This window comes from Sturnira hondurensis, unplaced genomic scaffold (assembly GCF_014824575.4).
Source record: "Sturnira hondurensis isolate 20B ecotype Veracruz unplaced genomic scaffold, ASM1482457v3 Scaffold0021143, whole genome shotgun sequence".
NCBI lineage: Eukaryota > Metazoa > Chordata > Mammalia > Chiroptera > Phyllostomidae > Sturnira > Sturnira hondurensis.
Window position 1 is genome coordinate 548,348 of NW_028093774.1, and position 18,335 is coordinate 566,682.

Here is an 18,335-nt window from a genome sequence, read left to right on the forward strand (position 1 = left end):
GACGTTTTAAACTATGGGCATGTTATTCCTGAGATGAAAGTAAAAATTTATCTGAAAAACATGGTCCTTAGCCCTGGCTGGTTAGCTTGGTTGGCTGGAGCATCATCCCGCCACACCAAGGTTGCAGGTTCGATCCTTGGCCAGGGTACACACACACAAGAATCAATGAATCACAGATAGGTGGGACGACAAATCAATGTTTCTGTCTCTCTAGAATCAATAAATTAAAAAAACATATGGCCCTCAGAGGGCATTACAGACCAACTCCCACCACCCCTGCTTCCTGTTCGTCGGCCCACACCCCCGTCACCTGGTGGACACGGTGGGCCTGCTGCCTCAGGAGCCGGGCGAGGTGCAGCTGCTGAACCCGGCCTGGGCGCCACGGTCAGTGCTGGAAACACAGGCCCGCCCTGAAGGCCCTCGGCAACCCCCTGTGCAGCCCCTGGGGCAGGCGGTGGGCGTCCGCTGTCTGTCCAAGGCCTCTTTGCTGCTGCGCCGAACCTCAGTACCTCCAATGCTCTGTACACGAGAGAGTTTTGATGAGGACGGGGCAGTTCCACACGATTTCTGTGATGATAAGGTCACGTCTGTCGGTGCGGCACAGTGACAATGGCGCTGGCTACCATCCATCTCATATTTGGGGCCCTGTGGACACTGCCCTGGCAGAGAGGGCACGGGCACTGGTGGCTGCAGTCAGTCCTGCCAGTGCCCCGCACACCCAGGAGCACGTGTCCAGAAAATCTGTGGCTGCCAATCACGCACAGCACGGCGGGGTATTTCTTCCTCCATTGGCAAATTCACTGCCCATTTACAGCAGCACATACACAATGGTGAAGTGAAGACCTGCTGGGACATCCTGTAAGTAGAGAATAAATGTGCATTCAACAGGCCTTGGCCCAGGCCTCGGTCAGATTTGACCTGGCTTCTCGTGCCGGCTGCCGGGTCACCAGAGGGCTGGAGCTCTCCCCTTTACGCCTCTCTCCTCATTTGTAAAATGCAAGTAGAGACAACTTTCTTCCCTACTTCTCAATAAAATGCTGCCCAGAACGGCTAGCTTATCTGCTAATTTTTTTTACTGAACTTAGAAGAAACTTCTGGATCGCACCAAGTGTGGTGAACAAGCAGCATACACCGAGAAGCAAGGGGACAGTCGCGTCACGGGGGGTGGCAGGCACAGCAGTCGCACCTGCAGCTCCTGAGAGCCAGACGAACAGGAGAAATTCCTCACTTGGCAACCCGGGGTCGCAACCACAACCACGAAGGGGGAAAGGCGGACTGTGGGGAGGAAAGGCGCCGCTCTTTATAAATGCTCGTTTGTGTCCATGCTCACGGTGGAGAAATACGCATCGCTTGAAACAGACCCTCTTTGGGTAAAATGAACACACGTCTGGGGCTGCGGTTCTGACTCCATCTCACTGGGCGGGCGCTGCCTCCACGGCTGCGTGAGGAGCCCCTCTGGTGGGCACGAGTGAAGGACGGGCCCCTCCGCCTCGGTTGGTGTGGCCACTCCCTCCTCCCCTGCCACTGCAGAGCCCGGGCAGGGCAGAAGCTGACCGGAAGTCCGCACGAGTGTCTGCTCCTGTCCCTGAGGCGGCAGGCCGCACCTGCCAGCGACTTCCAACACCACAGCCTCACCTGCAGCCACAGTGCTCTCCAGTCCTCCCTGGTCAGCGTGTGTCCCTGTCCTGTGGGGAACCTGGTCCGAGTCCCCCGTGTGGCTTCCAAGACCCCCGTGTGTAGAGAGCAGAGGCCCCGGCTCCAGCTCGGGGCTGCAGGCACCGCGCATCGGCACAATGCGCACAGACAGGTCGTCCCCCAGCGGAGGGGCCTCGGCCCCCGCAGGCAGGGCCTCCTGGGGGCTGGTGTGCTGGCCACTCACGCAGGAGCCTGGCACCTGGCTGAGCTTTCCTGCCCCGCTGTGTCCAGACCTGCCAGGCAGCAGGGATGCCACTCCTCCCTCGGACATCAAGCTGCCGCAGAGTCCCCAGCTCCCCAGGCTGTCCCCAGCGTGTAGGTCTGAAGAGTGTCCCTCAGCATTCTCCATGGGCAACACTGCCACCTGCTCCAGGGTCAGCGTGCCAGGCTGTCCCATCTGAGCTTGGAGACCAGGCCCACCGACACCCTGGTGCGAGAGGGCGGGGGCCACAGACCCGCTCTGGGCCGAGCAGTCAGCCAGTGCTGTCTTCAGCTGCCCGCCTGCTTGGGACGCGCTGCAGCGGAGGGCAGAAACCGGCGTCCCGGGGCCCTCTTCAGGACCCGGACAGGCGCTCCCATTCACTCGAAAGGCAGAACCTAAACAGCAGGGAAAACGGGGTCACACGTGAGCCCTGTTAAGGCCTGTTCATTGCACTCACCACCCAGATAAGCTGGTCCACATTAATTTTATTGCAAAAAAAAAGGGGACATATAAACTCCTCGCAACTTGGGATCGGAGCTTCCCGGCGCAGATGAAGCTGCGCAAGGAAATGCAGGCCCAAGGGGCGAGGGAGCCGGGTGCCAGGGTTCTCACTGTCCTCACGACGAACCCACTGGCCCACCCACCAGAGAGGTCGTAAGTCCGAAAATGGAGGACATCTCATCCTCAGACCGGAGAGGTCCGCCCGGGAAGGTGGCCCTGAGAGGCTCTCAGAAACTTTGCTGTTTCTCTCAGCATGCCCCCTGCTCAGGCGGGAACTGACGGGTTCTGGCTAGCACCGGAATGAAAGCCAGCGTACGCCTTGTTCTCACAGGTTAGGTCTCAGCTGGCACCTAGAGCTGAGTCTGCAAAAGCCAACCACAGACTTGGGGCACCCTGGGGCTCGGCGCTGCCCAGCTTCTCGGGCCCCACACCACCCTCCACCACGGCAGCTCTCAAATGTGGGGGCGCTGGGGTCAAGGTCTGGAGGGACCAGAGGGCTCTCAGACGTGGCCACAGGGGCACCAACCCTGAAAAGCAGGCCTCTGAGCCTCGGGCCGGACCACGACAAGCACTTTACCCTCGCTGGCCGCCGGGGCGCCCCCAGCCGGCCTCCGCTGGCCTTCGCGGTCCAAAGAAGGCTCAGTGGGCTCCCTGGGCAGAGCTGCGCTCCTGGTCCTCTTCGCTGAGGCCAGCCCCGCCTCTGCAGTCTAGGAAGAGAAGACCCAAACAGCTGAGACTAGCAGGAAGCGGGCAGACCAGCACCTCTTCCTCCTGGAGAGTTCAAGAAGCGAAACTGTGCCCCCCGCCCCCCAGGAGCCCCGGCGCCACCACGCACCATGCCCACCTCGCCCGCTCTCTTCCTCGGAACTGCTGCCTCGGGGCCCCGCCCGGCCGACCCGTGGCTGCCACTCGTGTGGGGGACACCATCAGTATGAGTCCCTCTCTTCCGCAGGAATCCTTCGGTGATCCCCAGGGACTCAGCGACCTGGGGAGAGCGAGGTGTGAGGACTGAAGGCCTGCGTGCACGCCTGTGGGGTCCCTCTGTCCTGTGGGGCATCGCCCAAACTCTGAGGAAAATGAGGGTCCACACCAAGCTCGACGGGGGAGCTGATGGTGACATGGGCTGTGACCAGGGCCAGACGTCTGGGTCAGCAGTTTAGAGGCATTGGGACGGTTCTCTAAAACAATGTCCAACACTCTTTACTGTCACCACAGCTCCGTGGTGTGAGTCTGATGCCACGGTTGCTTTCTGGCCCTCTCCGCCTCCCTCAGAGGGACAGTCCTGCCTGCTCCGGAGCCTCCTCTGCCAGCTGGTGGGGAGGACGTGGGTGTGGGAGGCTGGGGCCCAAAGCTGGAGCCTCTCCGCTCACGGCCTGGGTGGGCTTGGCAGCCGCCATCTGAGGCCACGGCGGCCGTGAAGGGGGTCGGTGAGGATCACACCAGATCCCATACGCGCAGCAGCAGGTGTGAAGGTCATGAGTGACAGCTGCCAGCTTTCATGCACGGACCCACGGAGAGAAAACGCAGCAGGCAGGGGCGGGGCGGGGAAGCGAGGGCACTGCAGGTTAGAGGAGAGATTGGGGATCGGCGAGTTTAGCATCTACCAGGCTGACAGGGCCGCCCTGCGGACTGTGCAGGGACTCGGACAGAGAGAATGGAAGGCTCACAGGCACGGGCAGTGGGGGTACAGCGCTGAGTCTCTGTGCTGGCCAGGGAGAGCCCCTGAATGGCCTGACCCCATGGTGCATGCTACGCCCAGCAAAGGATTGGTCCGCAATAAGTCAAATGTGTCTTTTTAAAAACATGTGTCCGCCCTGGCTGGTGTAGCTCAGTGGACTGAGCACCAGCCTTCAAACCAAAAGGCCAACTGGTTCAATCGCCAGTCAGGGACAGGGCTGAGTTGTGGGCCAGGTCCCCAGTAGGGGGCGCCTGAGAGGCAACCACACACTGATGTTTCTCCCCCTCTCTTTCTCCTTCCCTTCCCCCTCTCTGAAAATAAAATAAATAAAATCTTAAAAAATAATAAAAACATGTTCCCATCAAGGGCCCACAACAGATAAAGGAAATGTGATGATGACAATGACATTGAAACGATAAATCTGTTAAAACCACCAGACACAATAACCACTGGCCCCCGGAAACCCACACAGTGAATAAAACCCTGATAATGAGTGAGGGGAAGGATGACAGAGCTGCCAGTTTTCTTACTTCTTGATTTTTAGAGAAGGGGGGGAGGGGGAGAGACAGACAGAAACACTGATTTGTGGTTCCCCTTATCGATCCTTGGTTGATACTTGCATGTGCCCTGATGGGGGAATAAACCTGCAACCTTGGCCTGACGGGACGACACACTAACCACCTGAGCCACCCGGCCAGGGCTGGTGTCGAACATTTTCTTTTACCTTATCTGCATTTCTGAGTTTTCTTTTTAAAAAAGCATTTATCATCATTATATGAAGAGAAAAACCTGCACGTGACAAGAAAAGAGCTAAAAAGAAGCCACGATGAAAACATCACTACAGAAACACACTGTCCTTTGTATTGGACGCCCTTCCCTCCGAGAGCTCTGAGCTCTGCGGGGAAGCTGTCCCAGGGAGACTGTTGTTGTTACCTCATTGTTGTTTATTTCCAGGGGCTCCGGGGAACATGGGCCTGAACTATGGAGGTAATCTTGATACATTTTCTTAACCATTTTGTGCAACTCTTCGAATTCCTTGTACACAGCTGGGAAAAAAGGCTTTGCCAGATGGTCTTTTTCAACCTTAGTGAAGGTAAAGATGACAACGAGGTTTACGCCCGAGGCAATGACATGGAAAACACAGACAGAAACTTAAAGGAGGGAAGGATACAGGTTCCCCAGGCCTCAGCCTGGGCCCGGCAAAGGCAGAGGTGTCCTACATGCCCCAGGGAGAGCCCGCCTGCCCCAGCAGCAGGGCCTGGGGTTGTGGGGGATGGCAGAAAGGCCTGAGGACAGGCGTGTTCACGGGCCTGGTGGGGGAGGAGGTCCAGGCCTGGAAGTGGGAAGTGCAGCTGCAGGCACCTAGGCTGTCTCGTCAGAGTGGGCTCACCAGGGAGCAGAGCCCCGCATAGAGGAGGCAGGCGGCTAGGGCAGGGGCCAAGGTTTGCCGCTCCCCTTCGGTGCCTCCCACACAAAGTCAGAGCAGACAAGGGGGTCCAGGAGGGGCCTGCCAGAGACCTGGCCATGTGGGCCGTGGCCCCACCCAGGCATCCAGCAGGTCCAGCAGCCTCACTTCAGCTCTGTCCTGGAGGGAAATGATTCTAGAAGGCCTGGCTCATTCAACATAACTTCTAATCAACCCCTAGATCATTGAGAAACATGAAGATGACTCACCTTCATCAGAAGAAATTCGTACACAGTCACAACCTGCGCCAGCTGGGGCAGGGCCAATTCCACCAGATGCTGCCGGTCACAGTGGTGGAGAAACTACCAGAAAAAAGAGTTTGACATCTCTGAGAGCCCACGAGCATCTCTCAGTAGCCAACAAGTTGGTGCAATAAACACAGGAGGCAGAAAGTCCCCCAATCTTAGCAGGGAAGCGACTCTCCCCATGATCGTCCTCCTGTGGTGAGCAGCCCCCTTGCCCACCCACTGGCACAGTCCTGTGATCAGTCCTGGCCTCAGAGAGTTTGATGCCTCCGCAACAGCCCTGAGCACGCGTGAGGACCAGGTTCTGGACAAGGACGTGGTGCTGGGGACACGCCTGCTCTCCTCTCCAGGGCTCCCAGCCAGCACCAGAGATGAAAATGCAAACAAACCCTGAGGCAGCCAGTCAGGACGCCTGAGCTGAATGCAGGTGTGAGAGGATGAGGACCCAGGTGACAGGTGACAGCAGGACTGGGTGGGTATCAGGAGATGCAGGGGGGGGGGGGTGCAGTGCTCAGGGCTTAGTGATGAAAAGTCTCAGGAGGCTCAGGGAGGCTGGGAGTGACCTTGAGGGGCCACAGGGGCTGCAGGGAGATCAGAGAGCAGCAGGTGGTCAGGAAACAGAATGACCTGCAAAAGCCCTTAAGGAAAATGACCAACTGGCGGCTGACACTGCCCGAGGTGCGGGAGGGCAGAACGAGGGTGCCCCGCGCCACACCTGGCCCACAGTGGACAGGGCACCTCTTCTGTCCTGGGCTCCCCTCTCAGGCCTACCTGGCAGTGGCCACCAATTGGTGTGGCTGTCGTCTTTCCCGAGAGTGGGGGCCATGTCTATCTTGTGCACACGTCCCCTCCACACCCACGACAGGGCCTGATATGTGACGGTCAGTGTGCACCCCATTTCTGAGGGGTTCCCCGCTCTAAGCCTGAGCAGTCTCGTCAGAGCGGTACTGGGCTCTCTGTGTGCCAGACGTGGCGCTGTGAGTCCGCAGATGGGATCGCCACGTGAGAGTCGCTGCTGTACCGAGCAGACAGGCCCCACTGGTCCCAGACGCCCTGTCAGGTGGAGACACCCAACACCTGGACCCAGACTCTGCATCTGCCACCTGCAGGGTGACTGTGTTCACGTTAATAGCCTCTTTAAGCTCTGGGCTCCTCATCCATCGGGTCGAGATAACAATGACCGTGGAACCAGTGAGCCAAGGTGAGCCGGAACGAGCACAAGGCTAGTGGCGGAGCTGCAGCGGAGCCAGCCCAGTGCCCGAGGGTGGCTCATCAGCTCCTGCTGCTAGAACAGGTCACCCCAGGCTCATTAACAACTCCCCCCACCCCCAGAGAAGCTAACTTGCCCGGGCTGACAGCTCCCACTAGACCCTCAGAGTGTCCTAGGAACCTCAGGGCCATTCCTTCGGGGCCAGCCATCACTCTCTCGCTGTCTCTCACCTCCCGATTAAGATTCTAACTGTCGGACCTCCGCCCAAGATGGAGGCGTAGGGAGACACACTGTACCTCCCCGCACAACCAAAATAAGGACAACAACAATTTAGAAACAAAAGAACAACCAGTACCGACAGAAAACTGAACTGTATGGAAGTCCCACAACCAAGGAGTTAAAAATAGACACATTCATCCAGACCCGCAGGGGGAGCAGAGTTGGGCGGCCGGGTGGACAGGGGTCGCAACTGAAAAAGTGGCGGCTGGGGGACCCTGGGCGGGCGGGGTGGCAGCGGGCGGACCCAGCGAGGCAGGGGGCTGTGGAAGGGCGTGGCACGAAAAGCGGCCAGATGACCCAGCGGTCCCACATCCGCATGCAGCTAAACCAGACGAGACTGGGGAGTGAGACAGACCGCACAGCCCAGGGCCCCAAAGGGGAAATAAAGCCTCAAAACACTGATTGAAAATACCTGTGGGGGGACTTCCGCCAAGATGGAGGCATAGGTGGAAACACTGTGCCTTCTCCCACAACCAAGTTTGAATACAACAAAGGTTTGGAGAACAAAGACACAGCCAAAGAACAGAAAATTGAATTTACGGAAGTCTGACAACCACTAACCGTTCAATGGGACGGTAAGAGGGGCAGAGCCAGCAGCGGAGCAGGGTCGGGCAGGAAAGATGCCCCGACCTAGGCGCACAGGCAGCCCGGAACCAGTCAGGGTGCGGGGCAGACTGACTGCGGTCGCACGTTCACACACAGTGAGACAGACCACACAGGTCCCAGGGGGTGAGGGCTGACGGCGGTGGCACACTCGAGTGCAGTGGGACGAAACACTCGGACCCGGTAACAGTGGCAACTGCAGCACCTGTGGGGGCCTCAACGGGAGGCGGCAGACGGGACGTAGTTCCTTGTTGACCCCGCCCCCACATACAACATCACAACCCAGCGACTTAGTTGCCCTGCTCTAGTGAACACTTTAGGGCTCCGATCCTGCTATGGAACAGGCACGAACAGCCCGATAGATGGCGCAAGAAGAACTCAAAGTCCCAGAGCCGATAACTCTCAGCGACTGAGAAATTGCCAGCCTCTCAGAAGCACAATTCAAAACACTACTTATCAGGATGCTCACAGAACTGGTAGATTATAGTCACAAATTAGAGAAACATATGAAGGCTAAACTAATTGAAATGAAGGGAGATACACAGGAAACCAATAGCGATGGAAAGGAAACTGGGACTCAAATCAATGGAATGGACCAGAAGGAAGAATGAAAAATCCAACCAGAAAGGAATGAAGAAATGAGAATTCAAAAAAATGAGGAGAGGCTTAGGAACCTCCAGGACATCTTTAAACGTTCCAACATCCGGATTATAGGGGTACCAGAAGGGGGAAAGAAACAGCCACGAATGGGAAACTTATTTGAACAAATAATAAAGGAGAACTTCCCCAGTCTGGCAAAGGAAATAGACTTCCAGGAAATCCAGGAAGCTCAGAGAATCCCAAAGAAGTTGGACCCAAGAAGGAACACACCAAGGCACATCATAATTACATTAGCCAAGATTAAAATGAAGGAGAGAATCCTAGAAGCAGCAAGAGATAAGGGGACAGTCACCTACAGAGGAGTACCCATCAGACTGTCAGCGGATTTCTCCAAAGAGACCTTCCAGGCAAGAAGGGGCTGGAAAGAAGTATTCCAAGTCATGAAATCCAAAGACCTACAGCCAAGATTGCTTTATCCAGCAAAACTTTCATTTAGGATGAAAGGACAGATAAAGTGCTTCTCAGATAAGGTCAAGTTCAAGGAGTTCATCATCACCAAGCCCTTATTATATGAAATGCTAAAGGGACTTATATAAGAAAAAGAAGATGAAAAGTGTTAACAGTGAAAGGACAGCAAACTCACAGTTATTACCAACCACACCTAAAACAAAAGCAAACCAAGAAAACAGCTAGATCAGGAGTGGAACCATAGAAATGAAGAACACATGGAGGGTTAGCAACAGGGAAGTGGGAGGAGGAGAAGGGGGGAGAAGGCACAGAAAATGGCATAGATGGTAGAAAATAGATAGGGGGGAGGGCGAGAATAGTGGGGGAAATATAGAATCTAAAGAACTTGAGACACGTGGTTATAAACTAAGGGAGGGAGAATGGTGGGGGAGGGAGTGTGCGGGTGGAGGGGAATGAAGGGGGGAATAGAACAACTGTAATAGTATAATCAATAAAATATATTTTAAAAAAAAGAAAATACCTGTGGGGGTTGACGTGCAGGGAGAGACTCCTAGCCTCACAGGAGAGTTCTCTTGAAGAGACCCACAGGGTCCTAGAACGCACACAAGCCCACCCACCCAGGAATCAGCACCAGAAGGGCCCAGTTTACTTGGGGGAAGCGGCGGAAGACACTGAAATCCAGCAGAGAGGGGAGCAAGTGCCATTATTCCCTCTTGGACCCCTGCCCCACATATAGCCTCACACCCCAGCAACTGGGTTGACCCACCCTGGTCAACACCTAAGGTTCCGCCCCTCACTAAGTAACAGGTGCATCGAGACAAAAAAAAATGGCCCAATTGGATAAATAGATCAAAGCTCCAGAACAAATACAAATAAGTGATGAAGAGAGAGCCAACCTATCAGATGCACAGTTCAAAGCACTGGTGATCAGGATGCTCACAGAATTGGTTGATTTTGGTTGCAAATTAGATGAAAAAATGAAGGCTACACTAAGTGAAATGAAGGGAAATGCATAGGGAACCAATAGTGATGGGAAGGAAACTGGGACTCAAATCAATGGAGTCGACCAGAAGGAAGAAAGAAACATTCAACCAGAACAGAATGAAGAAACAAGAATTCAAAAAAATGAGGAGAGGCTTAGGAACCTCCAGGACATCTTTAAACGTTCAAACATCCAGATTATAGGGGTACCAGAAGGGGAAGAGGAACAGCAACAAGTGGAAAACTTATTTGAACAAATAATAAAGGAGAACTTCCCCAGTCTGGCAAAGGAAATAGACTTCCAGGAAATCCAGGAAGCTCAGAGAGCCCCAAAGAAGTTGGACCCAAGAAGGAACAGACCAAGGTACATCATCATTACATTAGCCAAGATTAAAATGAAGGAGAGAATCCTAGAAGCAGCAAGAGATAAGGGGACAGTCACCTACAGAGGAGTACCCATCAGACTGTCAGCGGATTTCTCAAAAGAGACCTTCCAGGCAAGAAGGGGCTGGAAAGAAGTATTCCAAGTCATGAAATCCAAAGACCTACAGCCAAGATTGCTTTATCCAGCAAAGCTTTCATTTAGAATGGAAGGACAGATAAAGTGCTTCTCAGATAAGGTCAAGTTAAACGAGTTCATCAGCACCAAGCCCTTATTATATGAAATGTTAAAGGGACTTATCTAAGAAAAAGAAGATTAAAAAGCATGTATAGTGCCCTGGCTGGTGTAGCTCAGTGGATTGAGCGGGGGCCTGGGAACCAAAGGACCGCAGTTCGATTCCCAGTCAGGCCAGTTCCCAGCAGGAGATGCATGAGAAGCAACCCTACATTGATATTTCTCTCCCTCTCTCCTTCCCCTCTAAAGATAAATAAATAAAATCTTTAAATGAATAAAATCTTTAAAAAACATGTATAGTAATGACTCACAATTATTAATAACCACATCTAAAATAAACAAAAACAAACTAAGCAATCAACTGGAACAGGAATAGAACCACAGAAATGGAGATCATATGGAGGGTTATCAGTGGGGAAGTGGGAAGTAGAGAGGGGGAAAAGGTACAGGGAATAAGTAGCACAAATGGTAGGTAGAAAATAGACAGGGGGAGGGTAAGAATAGTATGGGAAATATAGAAGCTAAAGAACTTATATGAATGACCCATGGACATGAACTAAAGGGGAGGAATGTGGGGGGGAGGGGGTGTGCAGGGTGGAGGGGAGTGGAGGAGGAAAATGGGACAACTGTAATAGCATAATCAATAAAATATATTAAAACAAACAATAAAAAGAATTCATGCTAGGAGATAGTGGGAGGCTGGCTGAGTGAGGGAGGTCAGGGCCTGATGGTAGGGGGCCAGAGAGAGAGATTTCTCCCCACTAAAAACAAAACAAAACAAAACACAGATTCCAACTGGCTGTCACGCGGCAAACACAACACCCCGGCCAAGGGCAACCCGAGTGAGTTCAGTGTCCCAGCTTCCGGAGTCAGTCCAACCACGTGCAGGACACACAGGGGCTGGAAGGGAGATTCCAGGGCTCAACCCTGAAACATGCTTTTCCACCTGGAAACTTTTTACCAAAAAAAGAAAAGAGGCAAACCTGAACGACTCCAGGTGATGCTGCCCTGAAGTTTACCGCATCTCACCCAGTTACATCCCAGGTGAACGGTCTACTCATCTGGGTATTTTACTTTTAAATTCAGAAGCCTAATAGCGAACTGCCACACAGCACGCCAGACAAGTTTCAAGAGCAGAGTCTAAGAGCGACATACCTCCTGGAGGCTGGCGCTGCTCCTGGCCGCACTGCTCCGCTGCAGGGCGGCTGCGCTGGGCTCTGTGGGGACCGTGGCGCAGCCCTGCATGGGCCCTGAGCATCTCTCTGCTCCCAAAAGGGCTGAGTAACTTCCATCCGCTGGTTCCGACACCGATGCCTCTTCAAATTCTACAGACTGGCCGTTCTGGGTGGTGTTGGAGGGGGCAACACAGGAAGGACATGCGCAGCGTATCACTGCTGGTGCCCAAGGCAGCGACCCCCTGGCCCACTGTCCCTAATGCCGACCTTTCCGGAGAACCACTGTCAGGTCCACCAAGGGTGAGTGAGGAGTCTCACCCACCAGAATGAAGAAGCGGCGCCACACTCCCAGTAACGCACTCCCCACGCCCACTGGTCCAGACAGAGGACGCGCCTCGCTTACCTGGCGGAGGGACTGACGGGTGGGGCCTCGGGGCCCCCACACGATGACTTGGCTTCTGCGTGAGCCTTTGCCTGGACCCCCCTCAAACACCACAAAGGTTCACTTAAGGGTGACAGGCAGTGACAAGAACAGTGACCAGACAGAAACGTTACCTGCAGGCCACCCCGTGCTGACGACAGGCCCTGGGTCACACCCCCATTGGCTTTCCCGGACAGCGACGTCTCAGGCTGCGGCGGGCCGTGGCCCGGGTTGAGTTTGAAGTGCCGGGCCAGCCCCCCCTTTCCTATGTAGGACTTCGCACAGGCCTGACACCCAAAGGTTTTGGGCCGCAGGGAGCAGCTCGGCAGGTCGAAGAGCACCCACTTTTCCCGCTGCTCCTCCTCTTCTTCCACGCTCAGTTCTGCGTAGTCGTCTGAGTCTGACGGGTGGCTGTCGGCCAAGTCCTCCATTTTTATGAATTTGTAATCTTTGGCTTTATACTTGGGAGGTCGAGATATCCGCCCAGAACGTGTTTTCACCTTTAAAGGCTTTTTTAGTCTCTCAGTGTGTTTCGGATGCAAGTTGGAGACAAATAAATTTGCTGAACTGGACGAAACAGGTGTTACTGCCAGCGGGTCAGAGGCGGACCGAGGGGCCAGCGTGACACTGGATCCCTTTGGAGCCAGGGGAGCCACGGCTCTCTTCGCAGGGACCGGTCGGAGGGCAGGCAGCGGCCTCTGTGCGAGCACCTGAACAGGTGGCTGTGGCTGGGCGCTCAGGAGGGGACCCGCCCCGAGCAGCTGAGGACTGGTGACCCTGGGCCCCAACACACCGCAGTGCCGCCCGGGCAGCTGGCTCAGCCTGGCTGTCCTGGGCTGGACGGCCGCCCGGTGGGGTATTGTCAGCCTCTCCCGACCTTCCGTTTCTCCAGGTGTTACCTTGACACAGACGGCTTCCAGTTGCTTAAAGAGAGAAGTGTTTAGCTTATCAATGGCTCTGCAATATTGTTCTCATCCTAAATACACTATTGAAAGGTTTCCTAAATTATAAAATGCATCTCATGGACATAAAAGTCTATGGACCCGCACTCTGTACAGTGATGTTTCCTAATCTTTCTGATGAGACCAGTAATGTATTTTCCTTCATATCCATAGGTTAGGACAGAAACATTTGCATATGTAAATAACATTAAAAGTTCATAAAACTACTTACCATTCCTGCATAAATGCCTCTGATTATATCTACTGTACTAGTCATTATTCACTGAGTTTATTTCATGACCTATTAAGAAATATCCTTTCTTATAGTTTTACACTTGTATTTACTTGGAATTCAGTACCCTAAAGTGGACTCAATTCAACCTGTAGACTCATTTTTAAAAGTTTTTAATGAAATTTTGGAAATCAAAACAGCCATAAAGAGCCCTGGCTGGTGTAGCTCAGTGGATTGAGCACAGGCCTGCGAACCAGAGGATCGCGGTTCGGTTCCCAGTCAGGGCACATGCCTGGGTTGCAGGCTGGTTCCCTGCAGGCCAACTCCCAGCAGGGGACACATCAAAGGCAGCCATACATCGATGTTTCTCTCCCCCTCTCCTTTCCCCTCTAAAGATAAATAAATAAAATCTTTAAAAAAAAATAACAAACAGCCATAAAGAACAAGGCCCCCCCGTACTCGCCTTGAGCCCTACCACAGCGCCAGCGCCTCTGGCCCTATCCTGCCCTCCCAGGCTGCACGCCCTTCCCTTCGCCCCACCTGAATACGCTGCTGACCATCCTCATGCAGTTTTTATATTACATGTAGACATCCCTAAAAATATGTAGTTTTCACGTTTTTAAACTTTGTATAAATGCATATCATCTCCTGCAACTTGGTGGGGCTTTTCACTTGCTCTGTGGCTTGTGAAATGCATCCATGTTAAGGCGTGTGGCTTAACTCGGGGTTCCTTTTCCCTGCCGTGTGACCACAGCACCCTCCCAAGCATGGACTGGTGGTCTCCAACCCTGTACTTGAAGGTCTGCTGTGAGACTTCATGCACGTGTGTGTATGTATAGGTGTGTGTGTGTTTCTCCAGGGCACACATGTAGGAGTGGGGCTGTAATATCTCCAACAAGCTTTTTTTCAAACACTTAACAAAACTCTAAATGCATGTGCTTTTGGCCCAGCAATTCCTGAATCCTGTAAGAACCCTAGCACAGGCACAAAGACACACGTCTAGGAGACTCCAGGCAGCACCATCTGTAACAGCAAGGGGCCCACCGAAGAGGAGTGCTGTGACCCACAACGACCCACAAGTAGTTACTAGGCAGTGATGACGTGCCCAAGGTAATGGTCTGGGTGTCAGGGACACAGCTGTCCCAGGCCCAAGGCAGGGGTGGTGCAGCAGCGTCCCTGCCCTCACGGAGCGGATATAATGAGCGTCCCTCTCCGGGGGGAGAGGAGAGACGAACCTCGCCAGCCTGGGCAGGCTTTGCCAACCCTGCACGGCTTGCACTCGGGACCAGTAATGCTGTCGTGCGGGCCGCCCTGTGCGTGGCAGGATGTTGAGAAGCAGCCCTGCCTCTGCCCACGGGATGCCAGTAGCACCCCCCACACTGACAACCAGACATGTCTCCAGACATTGCCGGTGTCCCCACACGAGAACCACTGACTTGGGGCCACCAACAGGCCCTCTTTAGAGCCCCCCTTTTACTAACTGGAGGCCGATAAAAATGACAGATTTACACTGCATCTTGAGAACTGCATTTGTCTCATTTCACTGTGTTACTTAAAATGTTGTTCTAAGCTCTAAGGACATTACCCGGTAAGGCCATTAAACTCTTACACACGTGTGCACACACACGCAGGCATTGGCACACCCTGTGTGCATGCACTAAACCCTATTGTTTGAGGGCTGTCACAGTGGCAAGTGGCCTGAATGTTTAATCTGCCGGGACACTAGTTTACTGTGTGGGCATCCGACAGGGCACTTTGTTGTATGTTCATTTCATTTGGGGACATTTACTGGGCCTCTATGGGTGCCAACAGGTGAGGATGAGCAAAGTCCAGCCTCCCCCAGGAGGTGGGCAGTTTCCCTGCCCTGTGCGGAGAGGCGACCTCTGCTGGGGCCAGGGGGCTGAGCAGAATTGCTGCCAGGTGAAAACGCATTTTAGGTGTAGGGAGAAACAGGGCTCAGCCTGTCAGAGAAGGAAGCAATGCCTCTGTGGGGTGGGGGCGGGGGGGAGCAGTGGGGAGGGACGAAAGCCAAACTCTGACCCTCTGGAGTGTGTATCCACTTGGCTTTTGCCTTCTGACCCCGACTCCCAACCCTGCCTTTCAGCCCCAGCATCTTCAAAGGGCACCCACCCTTCCAAATCTAGTTCGGATGCCACCTGTGCCACCAAGTTTCTTCTGGTCCCTCAGCCAGAAATAGCCTCTCCCTTCTTCTAGGAGTGTTTCTAGCTCTCTGTGGTCAAAAGTTACCTGAGGCCCGTTTTACCTCCCTGGTTAGATTAGAACCTCCCCAGGGGCAAGGCACACATCCCGTTTGCCTTCCAGGCCTCCATGGCCCAGCTGGGGTTCAGCGAGTATTAGCTGGATGGGTGGTCCAATCACATTATTGTGAATTCAGGCAGAACTTAGGTCGTCCTGATTAGATTAGCTACAGAAACAGTCAGGCCACCTAACTCTTAACTCGGGGTTTGCTTTCATTTGATGGAAAATGTCATTCTTGGACTTTTTTCTACATTGCCACTCCAAACCCAAAAAGCTGTGGCCACATTCAATAGGCCCTGGAATGCAGCCACGCCCAGGGGACCCCACCTGGCGGCCAAGTTCCTCAGCCTCTCTGAGCATATTCCTCATCCGTAAAATGCTAATGCAACTGCTTCCCTGCGAGCTGAGAACCAGGCAGCCCAGCAGTGCCAGGCACGGAGCGGCCTCTGCAAACAGCAGTCACGGTCCCCATTCTGACTCCAAGGACTTGCTGTGCCCAGCTTACGGGGAGACACTGGTTTCCGCAGCAGACTAACACCCAGAAAACTCACCCAATGAACCATCCCTCTTGCAAATAAGGAAACCAGAGGCCCAAGAGGTTGTTACCCAAAGTCACAGCTTTGGGAAGCATTTGGGCAGAATCATAGCTGTCTTGGGCCTCCGGGGCTACACTGGACCCTCTGGGCTTGGGAGCCCCTGCCGCAGTCCCACCTGCCCCAGGAGCCAACAGCCGTGTGTCCCTGGAGATGACGCCACTGAGAAATGGGGTTTTGTCGTGTACCGAGTGCTTCTGCACATTTCACACACGAAGCGTGTGCCAGGCGCCGTGCTGGGCACTGAGTTACAAACCTAGGGTGCCGAGTCCTGCGCCAAGCCCCCCATGTACTTAATTCTGTCCCAAGTCGCAGCACCTGCCACTTGGTTCCTTTTAATCCAACCAGGTCTCCGGTGTCAGGCCTGGGGACGGCTCACTCTAAAGCGGCCCCTCGTCACTCCCGGAATCTGTCCCGTGCTCTCCGTGTAGGGCGTGTACACACTAGGTCCCAATACGTGCGGAATGGATGACAGGGGCGTGCGAGAGGGCCCGTGGGGCCGAGAGGGCTTGCGGGCGCAGCGGCACACGCCCCGGGGGCCAGGCGTGCTGAAGCGACGGCGGACGCCGGGCGGGGCGGGACAGGGCCGATCTCGGAGGCTTAGTGTGGGGACGCTGAGCTTCAAAGCGGGCGCCATCGGCCTCTCCGGCCCGGCAGGTCTGGGCCTTGCGGTGACGCGGGGGCGCGCCCACCCCCGGCCTCAGCTCCCCCAGGTCCCTCCCGGCGCCTCACCTGAGGCGGCGGCAGGCGCGGCTGGCGCGGGGGCTCGGCGCCCGGGCCCTGCTGCAGGGCGGCCTGCTGGGTCGCGTCCCACAGCCGCCGCACCGCGTCCTGCAGCACGAAGGGCGCCGGCGGAGGCTTGGCGGGCGGCTGCGCCTTCGCCACCCGCTCCAGGACCCGCCGCAGCTGCTCGGGGCCCAGCGGGGCCACGCGCACGGCGCTGCCGCCCCGCGCGGGGGGAGCCCGGCCGCCGCCGCCTCCGCCCTCGCCGCAGCCCTCAGCCTCCGATTCCGCACCCGCCATGACGGCCGACGCGGGGATTCGAACCGCGGGTGCTGAGTGACGGCGGCTCTAATGTGCGTCAGCTGGAAAAGGGGCGACTACGAGTGCCCGGCAAGCCAAGAAACCTCGGAAGGCGGCTGCCGCTGGAGCGGGCGGTGGGCGGAGTCTGGGAGGGCCACGCCTCTCCCGGCTTTATCGAAGACACAATCAGCCAATGGAGAGACACCTGTCGTGGCCTTAACCTCCCGAGGTCACCTCCTCCAGGACTTGTGCGGGGTCTCCTGGGCGGAGATCTTCGGGGTGCCAGCGCCCCCGACCTGACGTCACACTATCCAAATATTCTCAACGGCACGCGCATCAGAGTCCCCTGAGGATCCTGTCTGGACTTGTGGATTCCTGGTCCCCACCGCTGGACCTTCTGAGTTAGTAGATCTGGGAAGGAATTCTAAATGTGCATTTCTAACGAGTGTTCTCCCAGCCCCCAAACTGTTCCCAGGGCGACGCACCCGACTCTAGCCACTCACTCAGACTGGGCGCATAAGCCCCGGCCCAGAGAGCACCTCAGGGAACGAATGATGGGTGGATGAATAGGAATGAGTGAATAAATGGGAGGACCAACTAAGGAAGCTTCCCACCGTTCTGCACATTCAGTCCCCAGCTCTGCCGCCCCCTCTCCTTCAGCCCAGCATTTCCCACTCTGCTCTCCTGGCTCTGTGAGTCCTGTGGCTGCCGGTGTGTGCATCGGTCGGTCTCAGCTTCTCTCCCCAAAGAGGAGAGAGAAGGGCCATAAGTCAACACATACTTCTTCAGCGTCTGATGGGTATCCTGCCTTCTGTAGGTCAGTTTTGGCAGGAAATAGGAGGAGGAAACTGGAATTTGCAGTATAATGTTACGAGTGCTATCATACCCTTAAAGGGGAAGGCTGGTGGGAGAGAGGCTCTGGAAGACTTTCCGATCACTTTTCTCTCCACAGGACCATCATCATCACCATCACCACCGCCATCCTCTGTACCCCTGTTACAGTCACTGTGCTCTCTGCGGGGCTCTAATTCAATTAATTAGGGGCCTCACTAAGGACTGGCCAGAGGGGAGGTCAGATTGTGGAATTTGTTCCAATAAAGTTTTACAAGAAAGCCCTCCTCATCCTCCCATCCTTGGATGTCGGAAAG

At 55.0% G+C, this 18,335-nt stretch overlaps 1 protein-coding gene across 1 annotated transcript; it reads right to left on the reverse strand.

Moving 5' to 3' along the window:
- Window positions 1–1,066: 1,066 nt before the first annotated feature.
- ZNF839 (zinc finger protein 839) lies at window positions 1,067–17,226 on the reverse strand. The gene is made up of 8 exons (XM_037031407.1): window positions 16,897–17,226; window positions 12,274–13,062; window positions 11,699–11,884; window positions 5,751–5,843; window positions 5,010–5,159; window positions 3,243–3,383; window positions 2,976–3,105; window positions 1,067–2,292 (listed from the first exon to the last, which is right to left on the reverse strand). The coding sequence occupies exons 1-8, from the start codon at window positions 17,185–17,187 to the stop codon at window positions 1,301–1,303; spliced, it is 2,772 nt and encodes a 923-aa protein (XP_036887302.1). The 5' UTR covers window positions 17,188–17,226; the 3' UTR covers window positions 1,067–1,300.
- Window positions 17,227–18,335: the final 1,109 nt, after the last annotated feature.

Excerpts from the sequence above, each read along its gene's own strand:
- ZNF839 (XM_037031407.1), bottom strand. The coding sequence starts at position 17,187 with ATGGCGGGTGCGGAATCGGAGGCTGAGGGCTGCGGCGAGGGCGGAGGC. Across the intron at positions 5,844-11,698 it reads GCAGCGCCAGCCTCCAGGAG|TTTCTCCACCACTGTGACCG; the intron begins GTATGTCGCTCT and ends TTTTTCTGGTAG. Across the intron at positions 2,293-2,975 it reads CGCCCCGGCGGCCAGCGAGG|GTTCTGCCTTTCGAGTGAAT; the intron begins GTAAAGTGCTTG and ends CCTGCTGTTTAG.